General features: G+C 40.0%; 1 protein-coding gene across 2 annotated transcripts in view; it reads right to left on the bottom strand.

Moving 5' to 3' along the window:
• Positions 1-13,448, bottom strand: part of LOC102083614 (pituitary tumor-transforming gene 1 protein-interacting protein) — a 28,787-nt gene extending 15,339 nt beyond the window's left edge. The window contains exons 1-4 of one of the 2 annotated variants that reach the window (XM_065051028.1): positions 13,218-13,448; positions 8,064-8,116; positions 5,221-5,329; positions 1,110-1,218 (exon numbers count right to left, since the gene is read on the bottom strand). In XM_065051028.1, coding sequence (XP_064907100.1) covers positions 1,110-1,218; positions 5,221-5,329; positions 8,064-8,116; positions 13,218-13,335 — 389 coding nt within the window. In that variant the 5' untranslated portion in view covers positions 13,336-13,448. Of the gene's footprint in view, positions 1-1,109; positions 1,219-5,220; positions 5,330-8,063; positions 8,117-10,559; positions 10,597-13,217 lie in introns of those variants that run through there. The other variant, XM_021290916.2, reaches the window with a different exon arrangement.
• Positions 13,449-22,991: the final 9,543 nt, after the last annotated feature.

The raw sequence follows: 22,991 nt of genomic DNA, 5'->3' as shown, positions 1-22,991 counted from the left end.
AGAAGGGAGTGACATGTTATTTACAATTTTTTCCTTTTTTTGAAAGCCACAGATATACGATATTTCTCTGGCTTGGAGGTCAGCACTAAACAGTGTACAGCTGCATAAATGCATTTAAAAAAAACAACCCTCAAACAAGAACAATTACAGGTACTTGAAATAGTATTGAGATTATTTCATATCAAGAAATAAGATCGACATTTTATTCACGTGACAAGTACTGAAGGACCAATGGAACAGAGCTACCTGAAACTACACTGCCCAGAAACCTGAACTCTAAAGCTTCAGCGATGCAAGAAAGTATATTGTGCTGTCCCAATAAGCAATGTTTTCCAGGTGTTTCATTAGAGAATAAGCACAGATTGTATCACATGGCAGCACTCACCTATTATAGCTGCTCATTAACTATTTCACTCCCTTCAAAGGGAGACAATTAGAAAAGACAGTAGAAAAAGGTAAGTTTCACAACTACTCCAAGATCTAAAGAACACTTAATTTTGCCAGTATTACTTCACTTGAAAAATAAGTCAGTCACTCTTAGTATCTCAGAGCAAAAAAAAAATAATCATCTTACACTTAGAATATTTTGTTGACTTGGCAAAGACAGCTAATCACTTAGATATTAACTGTCTACTGACATATCCTACAACAAACTCTGAAGCGGGGATACCAAGTGCAGTAGGACATTACTGTTCAGTTATTTGTTACCCACCTGGTGCCTTCTCGCTGTACCATAAGCTTGCCTTGAGATAAATATTTGTTCTGTTACGACAAGCAACAACTATTTATTTGGCCATTGAAATAGTTCATGTCCAATCTTAATGAGGAATTATAAAATGGAGAAGTGTAAAGCAACAGCTTACTTAAAGAAAATATCTGTGATGCTACCACTAATAACATCACTTCAGTGTCATTCCAGCATCATTTCTAATGCCATACTGCCTGTCAGAAAACATCTTTTTTTTGGTTGTCTCTCAAACAAAAAAAATGAAGCGACCAAAATTGCTTCCAAATCAAGATTCATAGTATATTAGAGAGTAAAAACTGTAGGTTGTGGGGGGGAAGACCAGCAGTCAAAGATAGTAAAAGAAACAAATATATGTATTTACCTCCTGGAACGCTTTCTGCAGTAACAGCAGTAACAGCAACAGACTGTGACAGACAGCAGAATGAGTCCAGCTACTACAGCTATGGCAATAATTAAAGCTTCAAAGTTTACTGAAAAATAGGAATATATTCAACTTGTTAGACTCCAGCGTTAATGTCTTCCTGATAATTTGTCCCCTGCTTCCCACATGTTTTTTCACCTCTGCATAAAAGAAACCCAAACACAATTACATGCAACCACCTCAGTTAAAACTCAGCATAACACATTAGAATTTTGCTATTATGCATACTCTACACTGAATATACATTAAGTAAAATCACTTTACATATACTGAATTATTAAAAGTCATGCTGTAATACTTTATATGACATATCTACTGATGTGATTCCACAGTTTTGTCTTCCCAATCACAATCTTAGCCAATGCACAGCACAAACAAAAGTCATGTAGCGGCAGCGTCAATGTACATCCATTACATGGAGCAGTTGGAGAATGAGCAAAATAAGACAGAGGATTTGAAGAAGCTAATATAAAACTCTCCATAAAACTCTCTAAATTGTTTATGTCCAAAGAGAGACGACATCTACTTTCAAAGTGTGATTCAAAAATGGGGGGTTGGGGAGAGGTATTATTTTAACAGCATACACTGTGAAAACTGTAGCTGGTCTAAACCAGAACAGGCCTGCACTCATTAAAAAAAAAAAAAAAAAAAAAATCAGAAACCCAATGTCTGGAAAGGAGCTGGGCCCAAGAAGAAAGCAAACAGTTACAATGTCAGCAAAGCTATAGACACAATTTTGAGGAGTCATTTAAATGACAAAATGAACTCATAGAATGATTTTGGTTGGAAGAGACCCTTAAGATCATCAAGTCCAACAATAAATCATTCAGGGAAATTGTAACAACACAGATAATAAAATTAACATCTCTACCCACGCATACTCTCAACACTGTATTTTAAAGCATGTGATAAGGGGAGGGAGCAGGAAAGCTGTCTCTTCTTTCTCCCACATAAATCCCTCTGAACCCTGCCAGATTCAGCAGCTCCACACTGTTGCATTTACACTAAGCAGCTGCACATGCACTTTTTACTGCTTCAGGGTACTGGCGATAAGACAGTCAAATTTAGCAAGTTCAGAGGGTCTGGCTTGTGCATGTGATCAGAGAGGACCAAGTCTGTTGCTTCTCCACAGATGTCACCAACTCACATCTGGCCAATGCATATCCTTTGCAGATCTTCCCAAAGATTAGATCCCAGCAAATATTTTTGCTTGTGTATTGTGACTTACTGGGTACAGTTTATAATCCAGATTAATACAGAGTTTCTAGTTACAATACACAAGTAAATCCTGAACACTCTAAAAGTAACATTTCACCATACCACATTTGTCATTCTGCAAGTCACAAGCAATTCAATATACCTCCTTCAGTCAAGTAAAAAAAAAAAAAAAAAAAAATCTCAATTTAATCTCCATTTAACTTTTTACAGTTATATTGTTTACTTTTTTAAATGCCCTTTAACTGAAGCAAAAAATATTTTGAACCTGTTAACAAAGTGCAGAAAAAGACCATCAGCTTTCAGTCTGCATTCCTGTCTCCACTATCTATTTCATTTGCTTGTTATTCAAGAAAAATAATATAATTAAGCCACTTGGTATTACATTGCTTCTATACTGTTATTTTTTCTTCACTGCTGGTTAATAACCTGTCAACATGTCTTATTCCATGAAAATTCAAACTGGAAGCAAGTAATTTGGTTTTGACTTTGAGAACCACAATATTCACCTTCACTTTCAGCAACACTGAGCCAACACTCATCTCTTCATTTTATTTGCAAAAAGGAAAAACACGACCACCACACTCACAAGGTAATTAGTTTTCTTGCTGGGGACAGTCTCAAATGAGACTGTATATCCCCATGGCATGCTCCTGCATATAATTCGTCCAAAAAAAAAATCTATTAAGAAAATGGATATCTGTGGGGTTTTGTTTGGGGTTTTTTGGTGTTGCATTTCTTTGGGGGTTTTTGGTGTTGTGGGGTGTTTTGTTTGTTTGTTTTTTTCTTCCCTGAGAATGTGTTCCACTACAAAGTTTTCATTCTGTGTTTAAGCTACATTCAATCTAGAAACATAAATGGTGCCCAGGCTAGAAGCCATTACTATAGCAGAAGTAAGCTCTCAAGAACACCCTTAGTATCAGCAGAAACCAGTAATCACTGCTCTGCAGAAGGACACAGCCCAAATACGTTTTGATACTTAGTATGGCTGGGATGGAATTAACTTTCTTCATGATAGCTGGTATGATGCTATTTTGAATTTCTGGCTAAAGCTGTACTGATAATGCACCAATATTTTGGCTGTTGCTGAACAGGTTTGAACAGCATCAAGATTTTCTCCTTTTTCTCCCCCACTCTGTTCCCTTCAGTGAGCAGATGAGTAGGGCTGGGACAGGCAAGAGATGGAGAGGTCACGAAGGGACACCACCAGAACAGCTAACTCAAAATGGCCAAAGGGATATTCCACACCATACAATGCCATGATCAGCAATAAAACCTGAGGTAAAGCAAAAAGAAGTGGATCGTGGTTTTCTGTTGTGGTTGTGGGGATTTTGTTTTGGTTCTGTGTTTTTGCAGGATAGAGGGAGGGGCGGGGTGGTTCTTGTCTTCCCATTTTTTTCCCCCCTCACCTATTAAACTGTTTTTATTTCAGTCCATGAGTTTTCTTGCCTGATCTTCCTATTTTCTTCCCTCATTCCACTGAGACCAGTGGAAGGAGGCAGTGAGCAGCTGCGTGAGTACTTAGCTTTTGGCAGGAGTTAACCTACCACACTTCCAAAAAAAGTTTACCTAACAGTTCACAGTAACAGCATCTACTATAATATTGAAAGCCCAATTTCCTTAAAAGCATGCCTTGTCAGTGAAAAGTATCTTCTGTAGCTCTAAAGAACTCCAATAGTCTAAGCATAAATGCTTTCTCTCACAAAACAAAGCACAAAGCCCTTCTGCTAAGAACAAAGAATTGGTAAAGTTCTCCTGTACTGTCCAACACAGTCCCTTAGCTTTCAGGGATATGATGTGGTAGCGTTCAAAAATATGCATGCTTCGTTTGAATAGCAATCTTCTGCCTCTGCTACTCTAATTTAAAGACAACTCCATAATCTCACTGCTCTAAGTGTGATAACTTTCTCCTAACTTAGAGTTAACATAGTCACTGATAGTTCATCCCCACTTGATTTTCTCCTTCAGTTTTCTTGCGTTCACAAGCCAATACACAGAAATCAGCAAGTCTTCACTTTGCTGGACTGAAGTCGTACTCTCATTTCATATTACAAGCTCTCCAACATCTCATTTGTTCTCTGTTCCACTCTAGTCTGAATTTAGACCCACATACACAGTACTGCAAAAGTAGCTCCAAAGATGTCGTCCCAATGGCAGCATATGCACTGCACTGTATTTTATGACACAAAATGCAAATCAAAAGGAAACTAAAAAAAGTTGCAGTACTACAAACTACAGCGGCACTCCGCAGCTTCCTTTTTAATCTTAACTGCATTGCCACAGACCACATTGTTTTTTCAGTTGCTTAAGCAAAAACAGTATTCAAGAAATTTCAAGTGGCTCCATTCCTGTGGTGCTGGTCCACTGCTGCCACCGGAACGTATTATAAAAGTTGTGGATGTAGGCATATCATCCAACATTTTAAGAAGTTTTAAAAAAATGTAAGAATGGCTGCCCATTGTCAAAAAGGAACGACTTTATTTCTTTGTACCTCAGAAGTATGATTTAACATGTAAATCCTGACTATGTACATAAAATACTCATAATATTCTAACATCACTGATTCCCAGTCTAGACTTCAGCATCAACAGAACTTCACTGCACCCTAAATATTTTAAAGCCATTAGATCAGCATAACTATACCGGCTGTTTGCAAAGGACCCTTAGCAATGACTGTTTTTTAAGTCCAGAAGATCACGGATCATGGTTACAAAACATAATCGCTGCCTTCCTGCCCCACCCCTCCAAATAAATTATCAGGAAAGAGCTATAGTGGGCTAGAGTCTTAGTTAATCACACTCAAATAATCTACATCAAAAGTAAAATTAGTACCTACTCCAGCAAACTCCCCATCGAGCATTCGAGAGTGCACATACTGAAGATGGTGGAAGGATGCTTCTCACAGGGTAATCAATACAAGTGTTGTTGGTGTAACACCAAAGGCACTGTGCAAAAGAAAAAAAAAAATATTGATCTTAAAAAAACGAAAAACTGTTCACAACTTAGTGCTCCTCTCCACAGACAACTGTTGAGTGCAGTACTGTATAGGTGTATTGGAAGTGCTTTTAGTATGAAACCTACAGAAGTCCTGATATATTTCCTAAATAAGCCTAAACTGAATTTTGTACTTAAAGCTAATAAATATTTACACGAGCCTGAAAATATTTGGGAACATAGAAGTGCTGAGTGTACTAGAAGATAAAATGGCTTGGGGTTTAGAATTACTGAAATTAACAAAAAATACATAACCTTCCTCTTTAATCAAATAGATGTATGCAAGCAACTGTCTCCAACTTTCCTTCAAAAAGGACAACTATATTTAATGACCATATAATTTCATGTAGCTGTTAGCTCCTTTTTTTTTTTATACATAGCTTGCCTAAAATCTATTTTCCACAAGAATTCAGATTCTGTACATTTGTTATTAGGACAAAGATAAGAAAGACAAAAATACATAGCTGATGAGAAGTGTGTTGGTGGATTACTCAGAAGTTAAAAATGAGACTTTGGAAAATTCTCCAGAATGTAAATTCTCCATGCACACAAACTTTAACATGTAGTCCTATCTATGAACTAGTATTTGTGGCACACCTTTGTCTTACAGACTGTCATATGGAGTCAGAAACATGAAAACTCTCTCAAGATATTAACCAATAGATATTATCTGGTAACAGATAAAGTTCTTAAATTTTCATACAGCTGGCAACCTTGTAGTAATAGCATTATTGTTTGAAATAAGTAAATTGAGTTTCAGGATTCAACAGTTAAAACCAAATCCTTATGTGTTATTCCTTACAATATGGTACATAAAAGAAGATTAAATACAACAGCATATCTATAAAATTACCACTCAGAACTTACTGATAAAAACTACAAGAAAACAGGTATTCATCAACTCTAAATACCAACCCAAAAAAACAACCCAATTACAATGACAATAAACAAAATTCAAGCATTTTGAACTATAATTCTGTTGAACTGAAAGAAATTACTACGTTTTAGGGTTTTTTTGGAATTGTTTTTATCTATTCACCAAATGTTTGATTTTCACTTTTATCTGCTGCTATCCATATTATCATCAGTATGAAGACCCAAGCTGTTTTTTTTCTACTAAATCAATTAAATAGTTTCAGAAATCTTTTGCTTTTGTATTGCTCACACAAATGCTAATGGCTTTGTTATGTAGCTTTTTTTTTTTCTTCCAAATGTGCAAACTATCTGAATCAAGGCTAAACTCCTCTCTTCAAGGTTAACACAGGTGCTATTGAAGCAGTTGCCCTGAATCATCCATCACTCTGTCACCAAAACAAGCCTGGACACTGTCACTGGTTTGAGAGATTCTGAAAATAACGTATCTATAACTGTTAATGTCTTCAGTGCACAAACACAAAGGATTTATTTCTCTCACAAGGTCAACACACAGCTCTCAGGTTAACAAACATTGTGCTCATTTATCTGCAGCTGCACCTACTTGAAGTGGCAGCCATACTAGTTCTAAGTGCTGAACATTTAATCTTTAATGATCCATATTTTCCACTTCTTCATACTTTTGAAGACGAAAAGCTCTCTATACAATGCCATGCTCATTAAAATAAATATACAGGTCTGATAACACACAATAATCTTATCAATACAAGGCAATTAGTTTTTCCACTAAAAAAAAAAAAAGCAAAAAACAGGTAAAATTAGATATTTCTCAATTTCCCCTACTGAAAAAGTTTTGCACTAACTGAATTATTTCTTTGTCTTGAATTCTAGCTTCAGATGTCACTACAATCTCTCACTTTAAACATGAGTGTTTCTTCTACTCTGCAGGGACAGACACCGTATGCATACTTACCACAACCCTTACTGTGGAGCTAAAAAGACTGAGTAGGGACAGAGAAACTAATTGTATTGTTTTAAATGTCTGCCTTATGGCAATCTCATTGGAAATCTAAACACTTTGCCAGCAGAGCAGTGATCTAGCCTGGCAGTCTCAAGCACTTAGAACCTGATGCTGTCAGTGGAGCAGTGACAGGTCTGAACATCTATTATACAAAGTACTGACCCAGTCTGCCTCAGCTAAATGCATTGTTTGGTGCAAATCTAGAGAAAGGAACTTCTAGTTTATTCACATTAACTTCCCCGTTCTCCTATTCAGCATAAGAGAAATACAAGGCATTTTCAACACATTAGCTTTAGTTTACCTAGCCCCTTGTATAAGATGGAAATTTAACTTAGTCTTGCTTGTAAAATGAGGATGAGTCTAAACTAGCAGCAACATCAACTGTGCTGTGGAAGCACTGAGCCCATGCTCAAACTGGAACCCTGGATTTCACCCTGCCCATCCTCTTCAGACAAAGCAGGGAAATACCCCCAGTGATCAGATCATGAAGCAACCCTGGCAAAGAGAAAGCACATGGGCATCCATCCATGTGACAGAGGGGAAGCAGCACATCATTGACTCCATCGTTTAAACAAGAACAGAGGCTTTCTCTTATTAAGGGTGGTTTTACTGGATTTGTCATTAAAAACAAAATCAAACCCCTACCAAACAGCCAAACCAACCCCATTAATTTGACATCATATACATATATATATAAAAAAAAAGAGAAAGAAACAAAAACACAAGAAAAACACAAAAAACAACACACAAACAAAAACATTCTCAGTAAAAAAGGATGTTAAAAATCTTACCGAAACATTTTTTAGACATTCTTCACAGGACCTCTGGGAAAACTCTGAACATGCTGGAAAAAAAAGAAAACACAAAACACAGGTTATATATTTACTTTTACTCAGTAATGTCAAGCATTTAACACAATACTTAGCCTTTTCTTTTTTATACTTCTACACAAAAGAAACAATTTTGATTGAAACAATTAAAGTTTATTATTTCCACTTCAAGAGAATTGTAGTAAACAGATTAAAAAACAGTTAAGTTTGACCTCTGAAACAGGAAAACAATTTAAGTTTACCTGTAACTTCAATTTGCTTTCTCTAAGGCCAACATAAGAGATGCAACCCAAGAGCTTCCCTGTGTTTCTGCTGAAGTTCTAAAACATTTACACTTCTATTTAAAGAACATTTCACGTTCTGCAGCTTTGGAAGCCTAGCAAAGGCTGATTCCTGCCTAGGATTGGTCCTCCTTCCACAGATAGGAACCTTTTTCTGGGGAAACGAAGTCTGAAAAAAATAAAGCTGTCTAAATAACATGATTATAAATTACAATTAAAAAATATTTGAAAATCCAAGTGATGCACAAGGAGTTAATTAATATTTTCTCTGGATTTTAAAAAACACCTTCTATCCTAAGAAAATATTTACTAGTGTTCACATTCCCAGAGGATTCCAGCCAAAGGCTACTACTTTCATTTAGAAGTACTGAACGCTTGTTGTCTTAAGGCTAGTCTTTTTTTATCCACAACACAAACATAATTCGTTGCCCACAGGACCATGTGCATGCCATAGTCTTGACCCAGATGAACTACTTGACAGATGAGGTGGAGTTTCCTCTCCTGGTGTGAACCTGGATTTTCCTCCAATTACTGAAATTCCCATGATAATTTTTAATACTGTTTAATTAAACTAACTTGTGATTATTTCGACATCATATAAATATGAGGGAAAATATCTCCAAATCAGGAATCCTATTCTACTTTTAATGAATAACAGTGGATTAGTCACAAGCAGTTATCTATTTGAGCTACATTCTTGTCATGTTTTGGGATAACTACATATTTCCAAATTTTATTGTAATAATTCAGTATTATAGCTTTCTGGTACAATTCTAACACTAAATGTGTTTTAGGTAAACTCAGGAAGTGTGGGTTGGTTGAATGCACAGTGAGATGGATCAAGAACTGGCTGGACATAAGATCTCAGGCGGTTGTTACCAACAGTGCAGGGTCTAACTGGAAGCCTGTAGCTGCTGCAGTTCCTCAGGGGCCAGTACTAGGTCCACTCTTATTCAACCTATTCATCAATGACCTGCATGAAAAGACCCAATGTACCCTGGGCACGTTTGCTGATGATACCAAACTGAGACAAAGGGTTGACACACAAGAAGCCTGTATTCAGCATGACCTAGACAGGCTGGAGAATTGGACAGGGACAAATGTTGTGAAGTTCAACAAGGGCAAGTGTAGGGTCCTGCACCTGGGGAGGACTAATCCCAGGCACCAGTACAGGTTAGGGGTTGACCTGCTGGAAAGCAGCTCTGCAGAGAAGGACCTGGGAGTTCTGGTCAACAACAGGTTGACCATAAACCAGCAACGTGCCCTTGTTGCCAAGGCCAACAGTATCCTGGGGTGCATTAGGAAAAGTATGACCAGCAAGTCAAAGGAGATTATCCTCTCCATCTACTCTGCCCTAGTGAGGATACATGAAGGATGCATGAAGCTCTGGGCTCCCCAGCTTAGGAAAGACAAGAAATTACTGCAGGGAGTCCAGCGGAGAGCTACAGAGATGATTAGAGGTCTGGAGCATTTTTCTTACAATGAGAGACTGAGAGCTGGATCTGTTCAGCCTGGAGAAGAGAAGGCTGAGATGGGATCTTATTTATGCTTATAAATATCTCAAGGGTGTGTGTCAAGAAGATGGGATCAGACTCTTTTCAGTGGTGCCCAACGATAAGATGAGGGACAACAGGCACAGACTGAAGCACAGAAGGTTCCATCTGAATATGAGGTGCCAGCGCACTGGAACAAGGCTATCCAGAGAGGTTGTGGAGTCTCCTTCCCTGGAGACATTAAAAACCCACCTGGACACACTCCTGCGTGATCTGCCCTGGGTGAACCTGCTTCAGCAGGTGGGTTGGACTAGATGATCTCCAGAGGTCACTTCCAACACGAACCATTCTGTGACTCAAGTGCCAGTGTATTTAGCTTTAATTAATATATCTGTTTAGAAAAAGCACTTACTAATTTGACCAGTACAAATTAACATTGGTACTGGTACCAATTAACCGAGAAACAGCCTAAGCATTAAGGCCCATTTACCAATTCATGGAAAAAATGTGAAGATAAAATTCAGAAGTAGTTCTCATCTTAAGCTCCAAAGCTTTCAAACTGGATTATTCCACATGGAGTACCATCATGCTTTTTTATAAAAATACTTCATTACATTTTCAGTCAATTTAACATTTAAAACACTTAACCAAATCAGGTTTCTGAACATGAACTAGCAACGTACTGTCAGAAGCAGGCAAGTACATCAAGGACTTCTGTGGTTTCTGTTACATTTTCAGGAACTGAACCATCTACAGCAACATGAAGAAATGTAACATTTCTTAGATTCTTACCAAAGGAGATAATCTCACAAGCTTTTCACATTATCTTTAATTGCCTTCCTGCTGACACAACAGAGAACCTATACTGCCATTTAACCAAAAGACTGGGGCTTAAATTCTTTTAAAGAAATAGACTGATATTATTTATGCTTTTGCTAAAGAACAGTATAGAAGGGTCTTAATGAAAATACTTCAAAATACATAATCACATCTCAAATCAAAACATCTTTATGTACTGCTGTTACAAAAGGTAACATTAACATAAATGATAAAAAAAAACATCTATTTTTTTTCCATTCTGATTTATGTATTTCTCTGGGTCACGTAACTTACAAAAATATATAGATTTCCCACCAGTATGGTGTTCTCCACAGGAGCAAAGGGATAGAACAAAACCCTTCTCAAACAGAAAAATAAAAAAAAACTCAACAAACCCCATCAATCCACTTTGCTAAAGCATTATGTGCACCAACAATCTAAGAAAAATAAACCAACACACCCCCACAACACATCATCAAGTTGATAATACACTATTCACTTGAAATATTAGAGGAAGATTATCATTAGAAAAAAAAAAAATGTAAGCCATAGCACCACTACCAACAGTAATTCATACTGTATTTTAAACAGTATCTATCAAACACAATAATTTCTTCTATATTGGCACGTAACATCAGCATTAGTCATCTAATGGATAATAAAATAAAAAATTATTTTTACGTACCAAGCCTGGTTTACTAAGCAGCGGAAGCATTACTTCAGCAAGCAGTGTAATTCTTACCAAAATAGTTTTGGGTCCCACCTAGTAAAGAATGAGCTGCAGCAAGACTATATTCTCACAAGAAAAAACTATCGCTGTTCATGCAACACTTTTTTTTTATTATCAGAATTCCGCCCACACAGAGAGGAGTTGCACCAAGTTAATGATACACAGATTATCTGTATGACATCACTCTCTAGTAGACATACTCGTGGACCAGAGTAACAATGCACAAATACATAACAATGGCTGTTCCTCCACAAAATACAGGTAAAACAGAATAGCACTGCGGTGGGGGGGGGGGGGGGGGGCAGCAGGTGAAGCACCTCTTACTATTCCCTTGTTTAAAAAAAAGTGTGACTAACTGCTCAGTCAGTCAGAAACCATTCAACACCTACACTAAGCTTGTTCATAGCTCGTTTATTTTAATGTGTTCTCTGCGCCCATTCTCAGGATAATACTGTTCTTCAACAGTTGTTCCCTCCTACTGGTATAAGAGTACTTTCACCAAGTGCTCTTATTCCTCCTCAATCTTCCTTCTGCTCCAGTAAGTAAAGCCATACTTTTCTAGGTATTTCCTCAAACAAGAAACAATACAACCTTTGTAGCCCTGCTTTATGCCAGCCCAACTCACTTAACTCAGGTGCTGAACTTGCAGAGTATTTAAACAGGATGGCACACACGGTCCCACAGTCTTGCAGAACCACCGGAAAACTGCAATCTCTCTCTTCACAAGAGCATCACTTCAGTAATTAATATGCATCTGACAGTCAACAAGTCTACCTCCCTACTTTTTTTCCAACTATTTAAACTTAAGGTTAAAATTATAATATTAGTCGCACAGCATATCATTTTTTTATTTTTCACTTTAAGCTTATTACCAATATCTACTCCTTTAGGTTCACCCACATCTTTCTAGACAATATAATTATCATTCTCCATATCAACAACTGACTTTGTGTCACGAGCAAATTCCTAACTCACATAAGAATAATAGCATGTGAAAAGTTCTCTCCTAGGGAATCCATAAGCACTTCCACTTGCAATTCAGCCCAGTTTTGAGCTCAAAGCAAACCCTTTGGTTTCACCTATTTTTCTCAGAACTACAAGAAAAACATCAACTTGCAGTTATTAGCAGGTCTACCTTTTGTTCCTTCCTCTCAGAAACACTGACAGTTCCCTTTCTCTTCTACGTCAAGTTAGTTATCTCGAAGTTAGATACTTCTTTTTTGAACATAAACCCTGCCATAAAAGAAATAAAATACCCCAAACTGGACTCTAAAAACACACATCAATGTCCACTTGACAGTCCCTAATTTAGTGCAAACTAACATGGCGTGTACCTTTTCCATCACATCTACTAGTGGCAAAGAAATTTGTGGACAAGCTCCACTGACTGTTTTCCAAAAGCAGCTTTGAGATAAACGATTCCAGAAGAACCAGGATGGCAAGAGCATCTCCACCAGCTTTTCCTTCCAAGCCACGTTCCCCATCACAAGCCAGGCAGAGCAAACGCAGGCGAGAGCCGTCTCCTTGCAGCTGACCTCGGGGCCGCCCTCCCGCCACAGGCACCCGGCCGCTCGCAGGCCGGGCACCACGCGGAGCCCCGCGCTCCGCCAGCTCTCCGCCCCCGGGCGGCACTCAGCGCCCGGAGGCCTCGAGGCGAGCTGGGGCCTCCGCCCGTTCCTCCCGCAGCCCCGCGAACAGAAACACCCGGGCAGGCCCCACAGCCCGCGCCCACGGGCGAGCCCCTCCAGCACGACGGAAGGGAAGGGCTACGCGCTGCCCCGCGGCTCCCTACCGTGTGCCGGTGCTGGCGGAGCCGTGGCGGTGAGCTGAGCCAGCCCCGTGCCGGCGCAGCCCCACAGCAGCGCCAGGCCCCGCACCCACAGCAGACACAGCGGCCGCGGCGCCGCCATCGCCGGCCGGGGCGGAGCGGGGTCGGGCACGGGCCGCGCGCGCACCAGGAACCCGCCGCGCGCAGGCGCCAGCAGCCCAGCAGACGGAAGGCGGGGAAGCGGGGCGGGTGGGTGTTTCACTGTTCCCGGGCTGCCCGTGTGCCCCTTGGCGCACCTGTGCGAGCGGCCGCCCTGCGGTCCGGAGTCCGTCAGTCACTTGTAGGCTCAGGTGTGTGATACAGTGAGAGGGCTGTTTCCCCTCCCTCGAGGCCTAGTGTGCTTTTGATTTGACCCTCTTTTCCTTTCTTTACTGTGCGGACTCTTCCCGTCCCTGTGAAGGCTGGGAGGTGGGGAAGGTCTCTTGCCCTGTCTCCAGCTTGCTGGTTTTAGTCGGTGAGGTTGGACAGCGGGCTGCCCAAGCCAACAAAGGCAAGTCAGGGCTGGCCAGAGAGGGGAATAAAGAGATCATAGAATGTCCTGAGTTGGAAGGGACCCACAAGAATGATTGAGTCCAACTCCTGTCCCTGCATGTGACAACCCCACAGTTCACACCATGTGTCTGAGGCTGTTGTCCAGTCTCTTCTTGAACACTGTCAGGCTTGGGGCCGTGACACCTCCCTGGGGAGCCTGTTCCAGTGCTCCACCACCCTCTAGGGGAAGAACCTTTTCCTCATGTCCAACCTAAACCTCCCCTGGCACATCTTCCTGCCATTCCCTCGGGTTCTGTCATTGGTCACTAAAGAAAAGAGTTTGGCACCTGCACCTTCTCCTTCCCTTGTGAGGAAACTAGACCGTGATGACATCTCCCCTCAGTCTCCTCCAGGCTGAACAAACCAAGTGACTTTAGCCATTCCTCGTATGGCTTCCTCTCCAAACCCTTCATCAACTCTGTAGCCCTGGAGACAGACGTGGAAATTTGCCATGACTTCATTTGAAAAGATAAATGAGTTGATGGTTTTCCACAGTGACCCACCTCTTAGGACTTTACAGAAGCACATAGTGTTCTTTGAGGGGCCCAGGGGCACACAGAACACCCAGGTAGTGCTGTAAGGGATGACACAGGAATGAAAGAAACAGACCCCAAACCCTCTGACATGGCAGGGTAAGGATACAGGAAACTTTGAGCATCTCCACGGCACTAGGCAACTGTGGTTGGGCATCGAATCAAGTCCTTAATGTCCAATTAAGTGAGCTATCTTGCCATGTTTTGACAGCCAATGTTGCTTTCATTAAATAAATTAGCTGAACTTTGTTAGTGTCTCTGCAATCATGTTCAGAAATGCGAAGTTTTGTACTGAGCAATAAATAGTCAAAGTACTGGTGTAGGTTTTTACAGTGCTGAATGACGCTGCTGCAGGTAGGAGGCAAACACTCCAAGTATGGCACTGTTGCAGTCGGCAGTGACTCCAGTTGCTTGTGGCCTTCCTTCACAAACACAGCAGCATTCAGACCACTTTTATTAGTCTTGTGTAATGTTATGATTGAAAGTACTGTAATTGGCTCGTGGGCATAGAGACACCAGATCTTAGCTGTCTGAGATGCTTTCACAAATGCAGTTGAGCCTTGATGAGGAGTAAGATGAGTGTTCTTCTCAGTGCTTGACCTTGCTATCCCATCTAACTTCAGACACCTGATTCACCTTACTGCAGAGATTAATATCCTTAAAATCCCACACAGTAAGAGGTGAGTGGCTCCAGGAAACAGTTCGGAGGGCATTAGGATAACTGCTGGTAACTCCAGTAACTTAGGCCAGTACGTAAAACTAGAGGGAACAAACCTGAGTCTTGTTGCTTGGTTCTAAGGCTGTTGGCCTTCAAAGCTGACAGAGCGCTGTACTGTGCCAGGGCAGCTGTGTGAGAGAGATTGGGCAGTTTCAGCAGGGGCTGATTGGATGGTGCCTTAAATGAAGTTTCATCCTGTACATTAAAAAGTTATTTACATTTCATTTTGCCAATATCATCTTTTGATTTTTGCCAGCAGCAGTAGAGTCCTTGCCTCTCACTCTGCAATCAATGTTATAAAAATAAAGCCAAAATGTGGATATATGGGCCATATGGAAACCAAGATGTTTTTACTTGAGCTTAATGTAGGACAAAACTGACTGCTGACTCCAGCCTTCTTCAGCTGGCTGAATCATAGAATGTTTTGGGTCGGAAGAGACCTTTAAAGGTCAGCTAGTCTAACCCCCTGCAATGAGCAGGGAAATCTGAAGACCAGGCTTTGCAATGTGTTCAGGTCTATAAATCTTTGTGCTCTGAAACACTCTTCTTGTTGCCTTGTTCTTGAGTCACTTGGAATGTGCTCTTGGAATAGTAGAGACATATAGATAAGTGACAAAGACTAGCAAAGATAAGAAATAGTTTACACAGAAAGTAATAAAAATTCAATAGACTATCACTAAGGAGGCGTATGACAGAGCTGTATAAAGTCATGAGTGGCAGAAAAAGTGAACACCAAATGACTGTCTTTTCTAATACAAGACCTGGAGCTCATTGAACACAATTACGAAGAAGAAGACTGAAACCAGGATTACTTAGAAGAAAATAAAGTGCTTAAAGTATAGCTAAGTTGTGAAACTCTCTGTCTTCGGATATTAAGGACACTAAAACTTGAGATTAGTCCAAAAAGATGGGATCTATTTTCCATGAATATGTCTCCTAACCATTATTAAATATCAAGATACCGCCTTTGTTTCAGGAAGTCCCTGAACCACAGTGCCAGAAGCTGTGTGCAATTGCCAAGGAAGATGCATTATATGCTTGCCTTATTCTGACACTCTTCCTCAGGTCTCTGTTGATGACTGCCATTTTAGGCAAGATTCTGAGCTAAAAGTGCACTTGAAATTACTTTATATTGCTGTTCATCATTTTCTTTTTCTCAAAAGCTTGTGTTGTATTCCACGTGATTTTGATTAAATGTGCTGACTTATGTTTGAGGCAGAGGGAAAGTCCTCTAGCTAATTTTTAATATCTATGTTTGGATGGTTCTATGTATTCAGTGAAGAATGACTTTGCATAAACCAGATGAAATTCCAAGCCAGAGTTTGTGATTTTTCCTTGAGTTACTTCTAGCACGGTTATTCTAAAGGAAGTATCTTTTAACTGGAGCAAAGGGTTATGGAACGGGGGAGGTGGAAAGAATTTGCTGAGAGCTCTTCAGAATTATGGTGACATATATCTTCTCTGATCTAGCTTTGTTATTCCTTTGGGGGACAAAAGCATTAATGTAATTTATAAACAGCTACATAATTCTCTCACAATAGCTATATCTACGGTACTGAATCACCTTTTTCTTGATTGGGTAACCACTACCTCAGCAGACATAAATTTCCAGGAAATTGAGTGTGGAAGACAGGAAAAAAGTGTGATCTACCAAGAAACTGGATTGGTAATAAGCAGTGTGTATTAAGATTACAAACAAAATTTCAGAACTTAAACAGATTTTGCTTTTTTCTATCATAGTTCCATATTCATTTCAAATGACAGCAAGGATTCTTCTCTGAGCTCTGTAGATTCTGCCTGGGGTTTTGAACAGCGTTTCTGCTCATGCATTTTCAGCAGCAGCTCTGGCCAGGGTCCCTTCTCCTCATCTCTGCTCCAGCTCCTCCCTTTTGATAGAACAGCTGAATGAGCCATTCACCGGGTAGCTGAACAAAGGAAGGATTTGGCTGACAGGGTCTTGTCTTTTTAGCTGGTTTATTTTTCATTATTACCAGTGCTAGCAATCTCAAAGGTAACATATGAGTTACAAAGTCTGTGTGTGTTTAGTTGATTGCCTTAATGACAGTATTACTTCATCACTGTGAATGAGTTTACCCAGCTTGCCTGATTACAACATGTGTAAATAATTCAGCTGATAAATCATGTAAGTGATTAGAATGTTACATTTTTTTTCTTTGTTGTATTGGGCTTGTTGACATAGGCCCTGGTAAAAGGCATTCTGCCCCAGCAATATGTTGTTCAAAAACGTTGGTTTAGTTTGTGCCTGGATGGAGCATGGATGTATCCTCAGGTTGCAATTTGATGTGCACTTTAATCAGTGTTCCCACAAAAAACAGCCTATGCTGCTCTCTCCCTGAATGCTTGTTCTTGTGTCCAACGCACACTATGGTATATGAACAAAAACATTTATGCCATCCCGTACTGAACTGATGCAGCTGAAATTTTGTTTTTCAGCTACACCAGTGATACTTTATCTGGGTCACTGAGCACAAATTCCTGTGCTGGCACAGCAGAGGACAATTGTGAGGACACAACTGATATCCCAGGGAAGAAGGAACTCTTTTTTTTTTTTTCGGTCAGTTGCGAGACCAGCATAATTACATGTTGGATTCATATGAAGGCTTTGTTAAAGCACATGTGAGGTCTAGTATTTTGTTAAAGTGCGATACTAAGAGTGATTAAATACCTGCAGAGAGCAGATCTGCTGAATAAGAATATGTACCCTTATATAGTCATCACTAAGAATCTCTTCAGTTTTTAATAAATTGGCTCTTACAGCTGTCTTCTTAAAATTCAAAGTATTAATAATGCCATTTTATAAAGGAAAGGTGCAGCCACAAGTTCAAGTGATTTCTCAAGGTCAAATAAAGAAAATTAGATGTTCCGGGTCAATATCCACCTTCTGTCTTATAATAACCACCCTTCCATAAATATCTTCACTGAAACAGAACTCCTAATAATTAGAAGTGGTAAGTATCATAAACAGGTTAGCTCCAGTCCTGCAAATACGCAGAGAGCTGATATCAGCAGGGATTAGAACAATGCGGTATAGAATGGAAGTGATATACTTTATTCAAGGCTTTGCAATTTTGTTATAAATAAAACAGCTCAATTTCATCTTTCAGGCAAACCCTGAGATTAAACCGGAGATTAAATTGGCTGTTAAATGGTCTTAATAAATTCAGGCATGACCAGCTGAATACTACCGGGACAGTTAAAGCGAGTCAGTCTTTTCAATTGATGTGGGCTCTTGCTGTCATGGAAATAAGATTTGTTCACACTGTGATTTTTGGCCTGCAAAGAGTGAGCCTCGGGGAATATACAGGATCTGTTCAGTATCTCTGCTAAAGGTGGTAGTAAGTAGCAGCTAATTTTCTTTGTTCCTCATTGCAAAATACTCAGGTGATGACACACTTAATATTTAGAGAGTGAACATACCATTCAAACACTACCTACCTAATTACTCAATTATCTTGTGGCTATACTGAGAGATAAAAATGTTAGTCTCATCAAAAAAGCCTTAAAGTGGAAAGTTTTGCCTTCTGACTGACAGCTCATGCGACATGCGGGTTTTTTTGGAAGAGGAACAGTTGCAAATAGCACTGCTGTGTGCACTGTTCTGCAGAACGGGTAATCGTACTGAATCACAGTCTAATTGAATTTTAGTCTGTTGTTAGATTTACTGTAATACTACTGTAACCAAAATGACAAGCCAAGTGCTTCAGAACTCGTATCTCAGTAAAATCTGGTCATGCATAAACAGCTGTTAACATTTAGCCCTCTCTAATGTTTCAAGCAAGGGAGAGCAATGTATTTTCTAATATGACATGTACTGATCACTGTTACCAGGGCTAACTAATTCATTTTGAAAACCATTGGACTTACCTAGACAGAGACTAATTATTAAATGCAGCTTTGCAGCTTTTCTTGGATGGAAGGTCTGGTTTGTTTTTTGGCTGAGCGGTGTTGCCAAAAAGTGGACTGAGTGTTTGTTCAAAAAAAAAAAAATAAGATTGGCACCATGGCATAGGGTACAAAGGATATTGTTCCGATCTCCCAAACAGGCCCGTTGGCTGCATCCTGGGCAGTGACCTGAGCTGCTGGATCACATGAGACTCCCCTGACCTTTTCTCTGCTTAGATCTCACCTCCCAGCTGGCCCCTGATCCTGTGCAACTACTCCAGCACATGCATTATCCATTGCTATAGATTATTTTAAACTGAAGTATCTTATTGCTTTAACTATATACAAAGAACTTGTCCTGTGTGATTGCTTACGCATCTACAAGAACAGCTTTTGCAGACCATTTGCCAGCATCTTATCTGCATGCAATCTTGTCAGTTCTGCAGCAGGAACCACCTCTGGAAGGGCCGGATTTCTTCACCCAGGATGTTAAATGACAACTTCAGGCATCACAATTTGTCTTGGCACAACAGGATCTGCCTGGGAAGAATCCTCAGGACTGCCTGAAAGCCCCACCTGAAGATCTCCCACAAGAGTTGGTCAAATCCTTTGTTGTGGAGGTGCCGAAGAGCTGGGTCTGTCACCTTGTCCTTTTTCAGTTGAGTGTCTCTTCTCTGCAGGGATGATCCGAGGAGCTCCTGGACCACCCAGGGAATTAACGAGTTTAGGGCACTGAGTGTGCAGCAGGGGCAGCCCTAACACCCAGGTACACTGCAATTATAGCTAAAGGACGGCTTGACTTTCATACATATGTCTCACATAAAACCTAAATTCCAAGCTCTTGCCACAGCACCTCTGTAATTGAAAACTGCTGAACAGCATCCATCCAGCTGTGAAATCAGATAGGCAACTCGTGATTTCCTGTGAGCTGCCTTCTGTCTTGTGGTTTAACTGGGCACAAGCTGTCCCTGGGAACACGACTGTATTGCCACATGAATCACACTGGTTTGCTTTCTGCTGTTTAAAATTGCTGTCACCCTCTAGAGAAATATGTTTTCCAACATTCTGCCTTTTTTTTTTTCCCAGAAAAAAGTTAATGTAATGAGACTTAATTGCATGGTTTGTATTTATCATGGGCTTTGCCTTATTAGGTCTGCTCAGTTGTAACCAAAGCAAGAGAGACATTGTAAAGCTACAGTCAATTGGGGCTGCCTAAACAGGAGTCACAAAATGGAGCAGCCCAACAAAAGGGTCCTGTTGCATTCCAGCAATGAATAACTCCTCTTGATTTAAGCTATTGGCTTAATAAACTGACAGAAAACATCTCTTTACTGCTATTTCCCAGGCCTTACCTAACTTCTGAAAGATTGCTTTTGTTAAAACTGATAAAGATCAGCTAACAATTTAATGCTAAAGTATGGGAGAAGTATTTACCCACACAGCTGCTCTATTTTAGTCCATTTTCTAAACTATGAGAGGATCATATTTTCTCTCGGCATTTCACAATCTGTATCATATGAGTTAACATACTGTTTCAGTTGGCCACTGGATCTTTTTCTTGATACTGTGCATTCCCTGGCTTGTCAGCACTTCAGCTTTTCTTGCCCCTGCTGCAGACTCCGTCTTGGTTCAGGATCCTGTATAGCTTTGAGAAGACTGTGGTACTGATGTCTCACATATCTCTGTTCTGAATATTTTCAATGTACAGTGCTAATATAATTTGCTCATTGAATAAACAGAAGTAATGCAAGCATCCTAATACCAAAACATCTTGCTGTAGCTTTCATCTCTTCCTCCCCATAGCCTTAATTCAGACTAATTAAGAAGAAATTGTATCTGTATCTGGTTATTTTCCAGGAGTTTTGTGCAATACCAGGTCTACACCTTCACAGAAAAGGATTCCCTTCTATTCTTTCATATGCAACATAACATTCCCATATTTAAAAATAGGAATGCATCATTACAGCACACATCCCAGAGTTACTTAACCTGGAATCTTGACAGTAGCAATTACTTATACTGTGTTCCTTTGGAGAAGTTAAGATACTGAGAAGTTAGTGTTGATTATCATGTTACCAAGCTTCATGCTATAGGCTCCCCTGTATTATTCACAGCATAGAACTACTGTTTCAGCAAGTAATAGCATTACAAGTGTTCCTGTGGACACAGCACCTTTCCCAAATCTCCTTGCCTGTGGTATGGATGCGCAATGTTGAGAATTCGTGAGTTCACTAATGTCTGCTTTTACACACAGGACATTTTCAAAACAACTCTGATCAAGTCTTTGTTTTGATTTACAGACCATTTATTTCTAAACAGTGTGTGACAGATTTGTTTACTGCTGGATCATATACCAAATGGGGATTTTCAATTTAAACCTGATGTCCAAATTTCTGGTGTTTTCCTTCATGCTTGTGCCAATAGAAAAGGAAGTTGTGCCTTCTGCTACATTCTCCCTTCTTGTGTTAATTCACAGTTATGCACTTATCCAGCAAAAGATACAAAATGCATGGTGGTTGGACACTGAGAATATTTTCAGGAAATATAATAATCACTTCAAGCCATATGGGAAAGTTTAAGAGTTCAAGAAAACAAATGAATAGCTTTCAGCCATTAGGAACTTGTGTTTATTCCTGTTAGGAGAAAGATATGACAGCTGGGCACAGAAATAAACCAAAGAAAATGTGGTAAATTGCTACAGTAGAGGATTATCAATAACAAAACGAAATGCAAAACTTTGTAAAAATAGCTCTGAGAAAAAAAAAATAATTTCCAGGTCTAATCTAGGAAGCATGATCAATTTCAGTTTGCTGATGTACGATAGCATTCAAGCAAGTCCAGCTGTGGGCTGTGTTATTTATGATAGAACATACAGAAGCTTCTACAGACCCTCAAGCCATCTCTGGCGCCCTGAAAAAGTGTCACCTGAGACAGTGTCTTGTAAAAGATGCCTACTGAGCGCTGCTGTGGAAACCTGGACCCAGAGAACAGACTTGCCCAGGCTTGGAAAGCTGGGAGAAGAGCTGGAAATTCCTTCGGGAATGGGGTTGCCCATGAAACAAAGGCAGTTAAGACACATAGAAGAAAATGACAGTTTTCTAGGGACAGAAACTGTCAAAGGCAAAATTTTTTCTCAAGAAACAGTAGCTTGCTTTGCTGACTAGAGTGTCAAACTCAAAAGCTGCAGGGTTTTTTGTACTTCAGTATGCATACTCAAGCAGCTCAGAGGTATATTTCATCAAATTATGTTGTTTTCATGTTATCTGTCTAGTAAGACCTTTTTGAGTTCTTTCCCTGTGTTTTAAACCCAAAATTCTGTGTGATGTGTTTGAATCTTACTGTGAGTACTGAAATCCAGTCCAAACAAATTCTTTTGTGCCCAGTGTTCACGATCTCCTACAGGAGTTCTAAACAGATTAGTGCCAAGAGCCTGAGAGAATTACAGCTCTCAGATGACTTCTCAAGTGAGGCACACAGGCATCAGCCGCCAAGATTAGTGGTTCTCAAGGTCCTCATAACTCCTTGGCTAATTAAGGTGCAGCCACATGGTGTCTGAGAGTGCACATGCAAACTAACTGGAGCTGATGTACCATAATGAACGATGAACTCTGTAACCCAGTGACAGCTGACAAAAGAACTGCTGAAAGCCCCACCAGCACCTCTGCATTCGCAAAGCCACCACGCCAGAAACCTCCCATGTTGTGGCTGCCGCTGTGCCACCGAGCCCACAGAGCCAGGTGTGAGGCTGAGCCTCCCAGTCACTTGCAAGGGAAACGTTCTCAGCTCTGCACTTGTAGAGGAAAAAGGAATCTTAGCACTTCTGAAGACTAGCTTACAACAAAAGTAAACAGCAATTATAAATAACAGTCAAGCTTTCAGAAGGCAGCAGAAGGGTTGCTTTAGGGTTTTTTTGGAGTTATTTTGTTTAAAGCAGGAGTCCTATAAAATTAGGCAGTTAAAATGCAGCATACCCAACATTTTAAGCCTGTTAAAGCACCTGAAATTGTCTGGCAAGTCTGGTCAACACCAAAAAAGGTGAAGTCTTTCATATGA

This window comes from Columba livia, chromosome 2 (assembly GCF_036013475.1).
Source record: "Columba livia isolate bColLiv1 breed racing homer chromosome 2, bColLiv1.pat.W.v2, whole genome shotgun sequence".
NCBI lineage: Eukaryota > Metazoa > Chordata > Aves > Columbiformes > Columbidae > Columba > Columba livia.
This window is presented reverse-complemented; position numbering and strand designations above follow the sequence as displayed.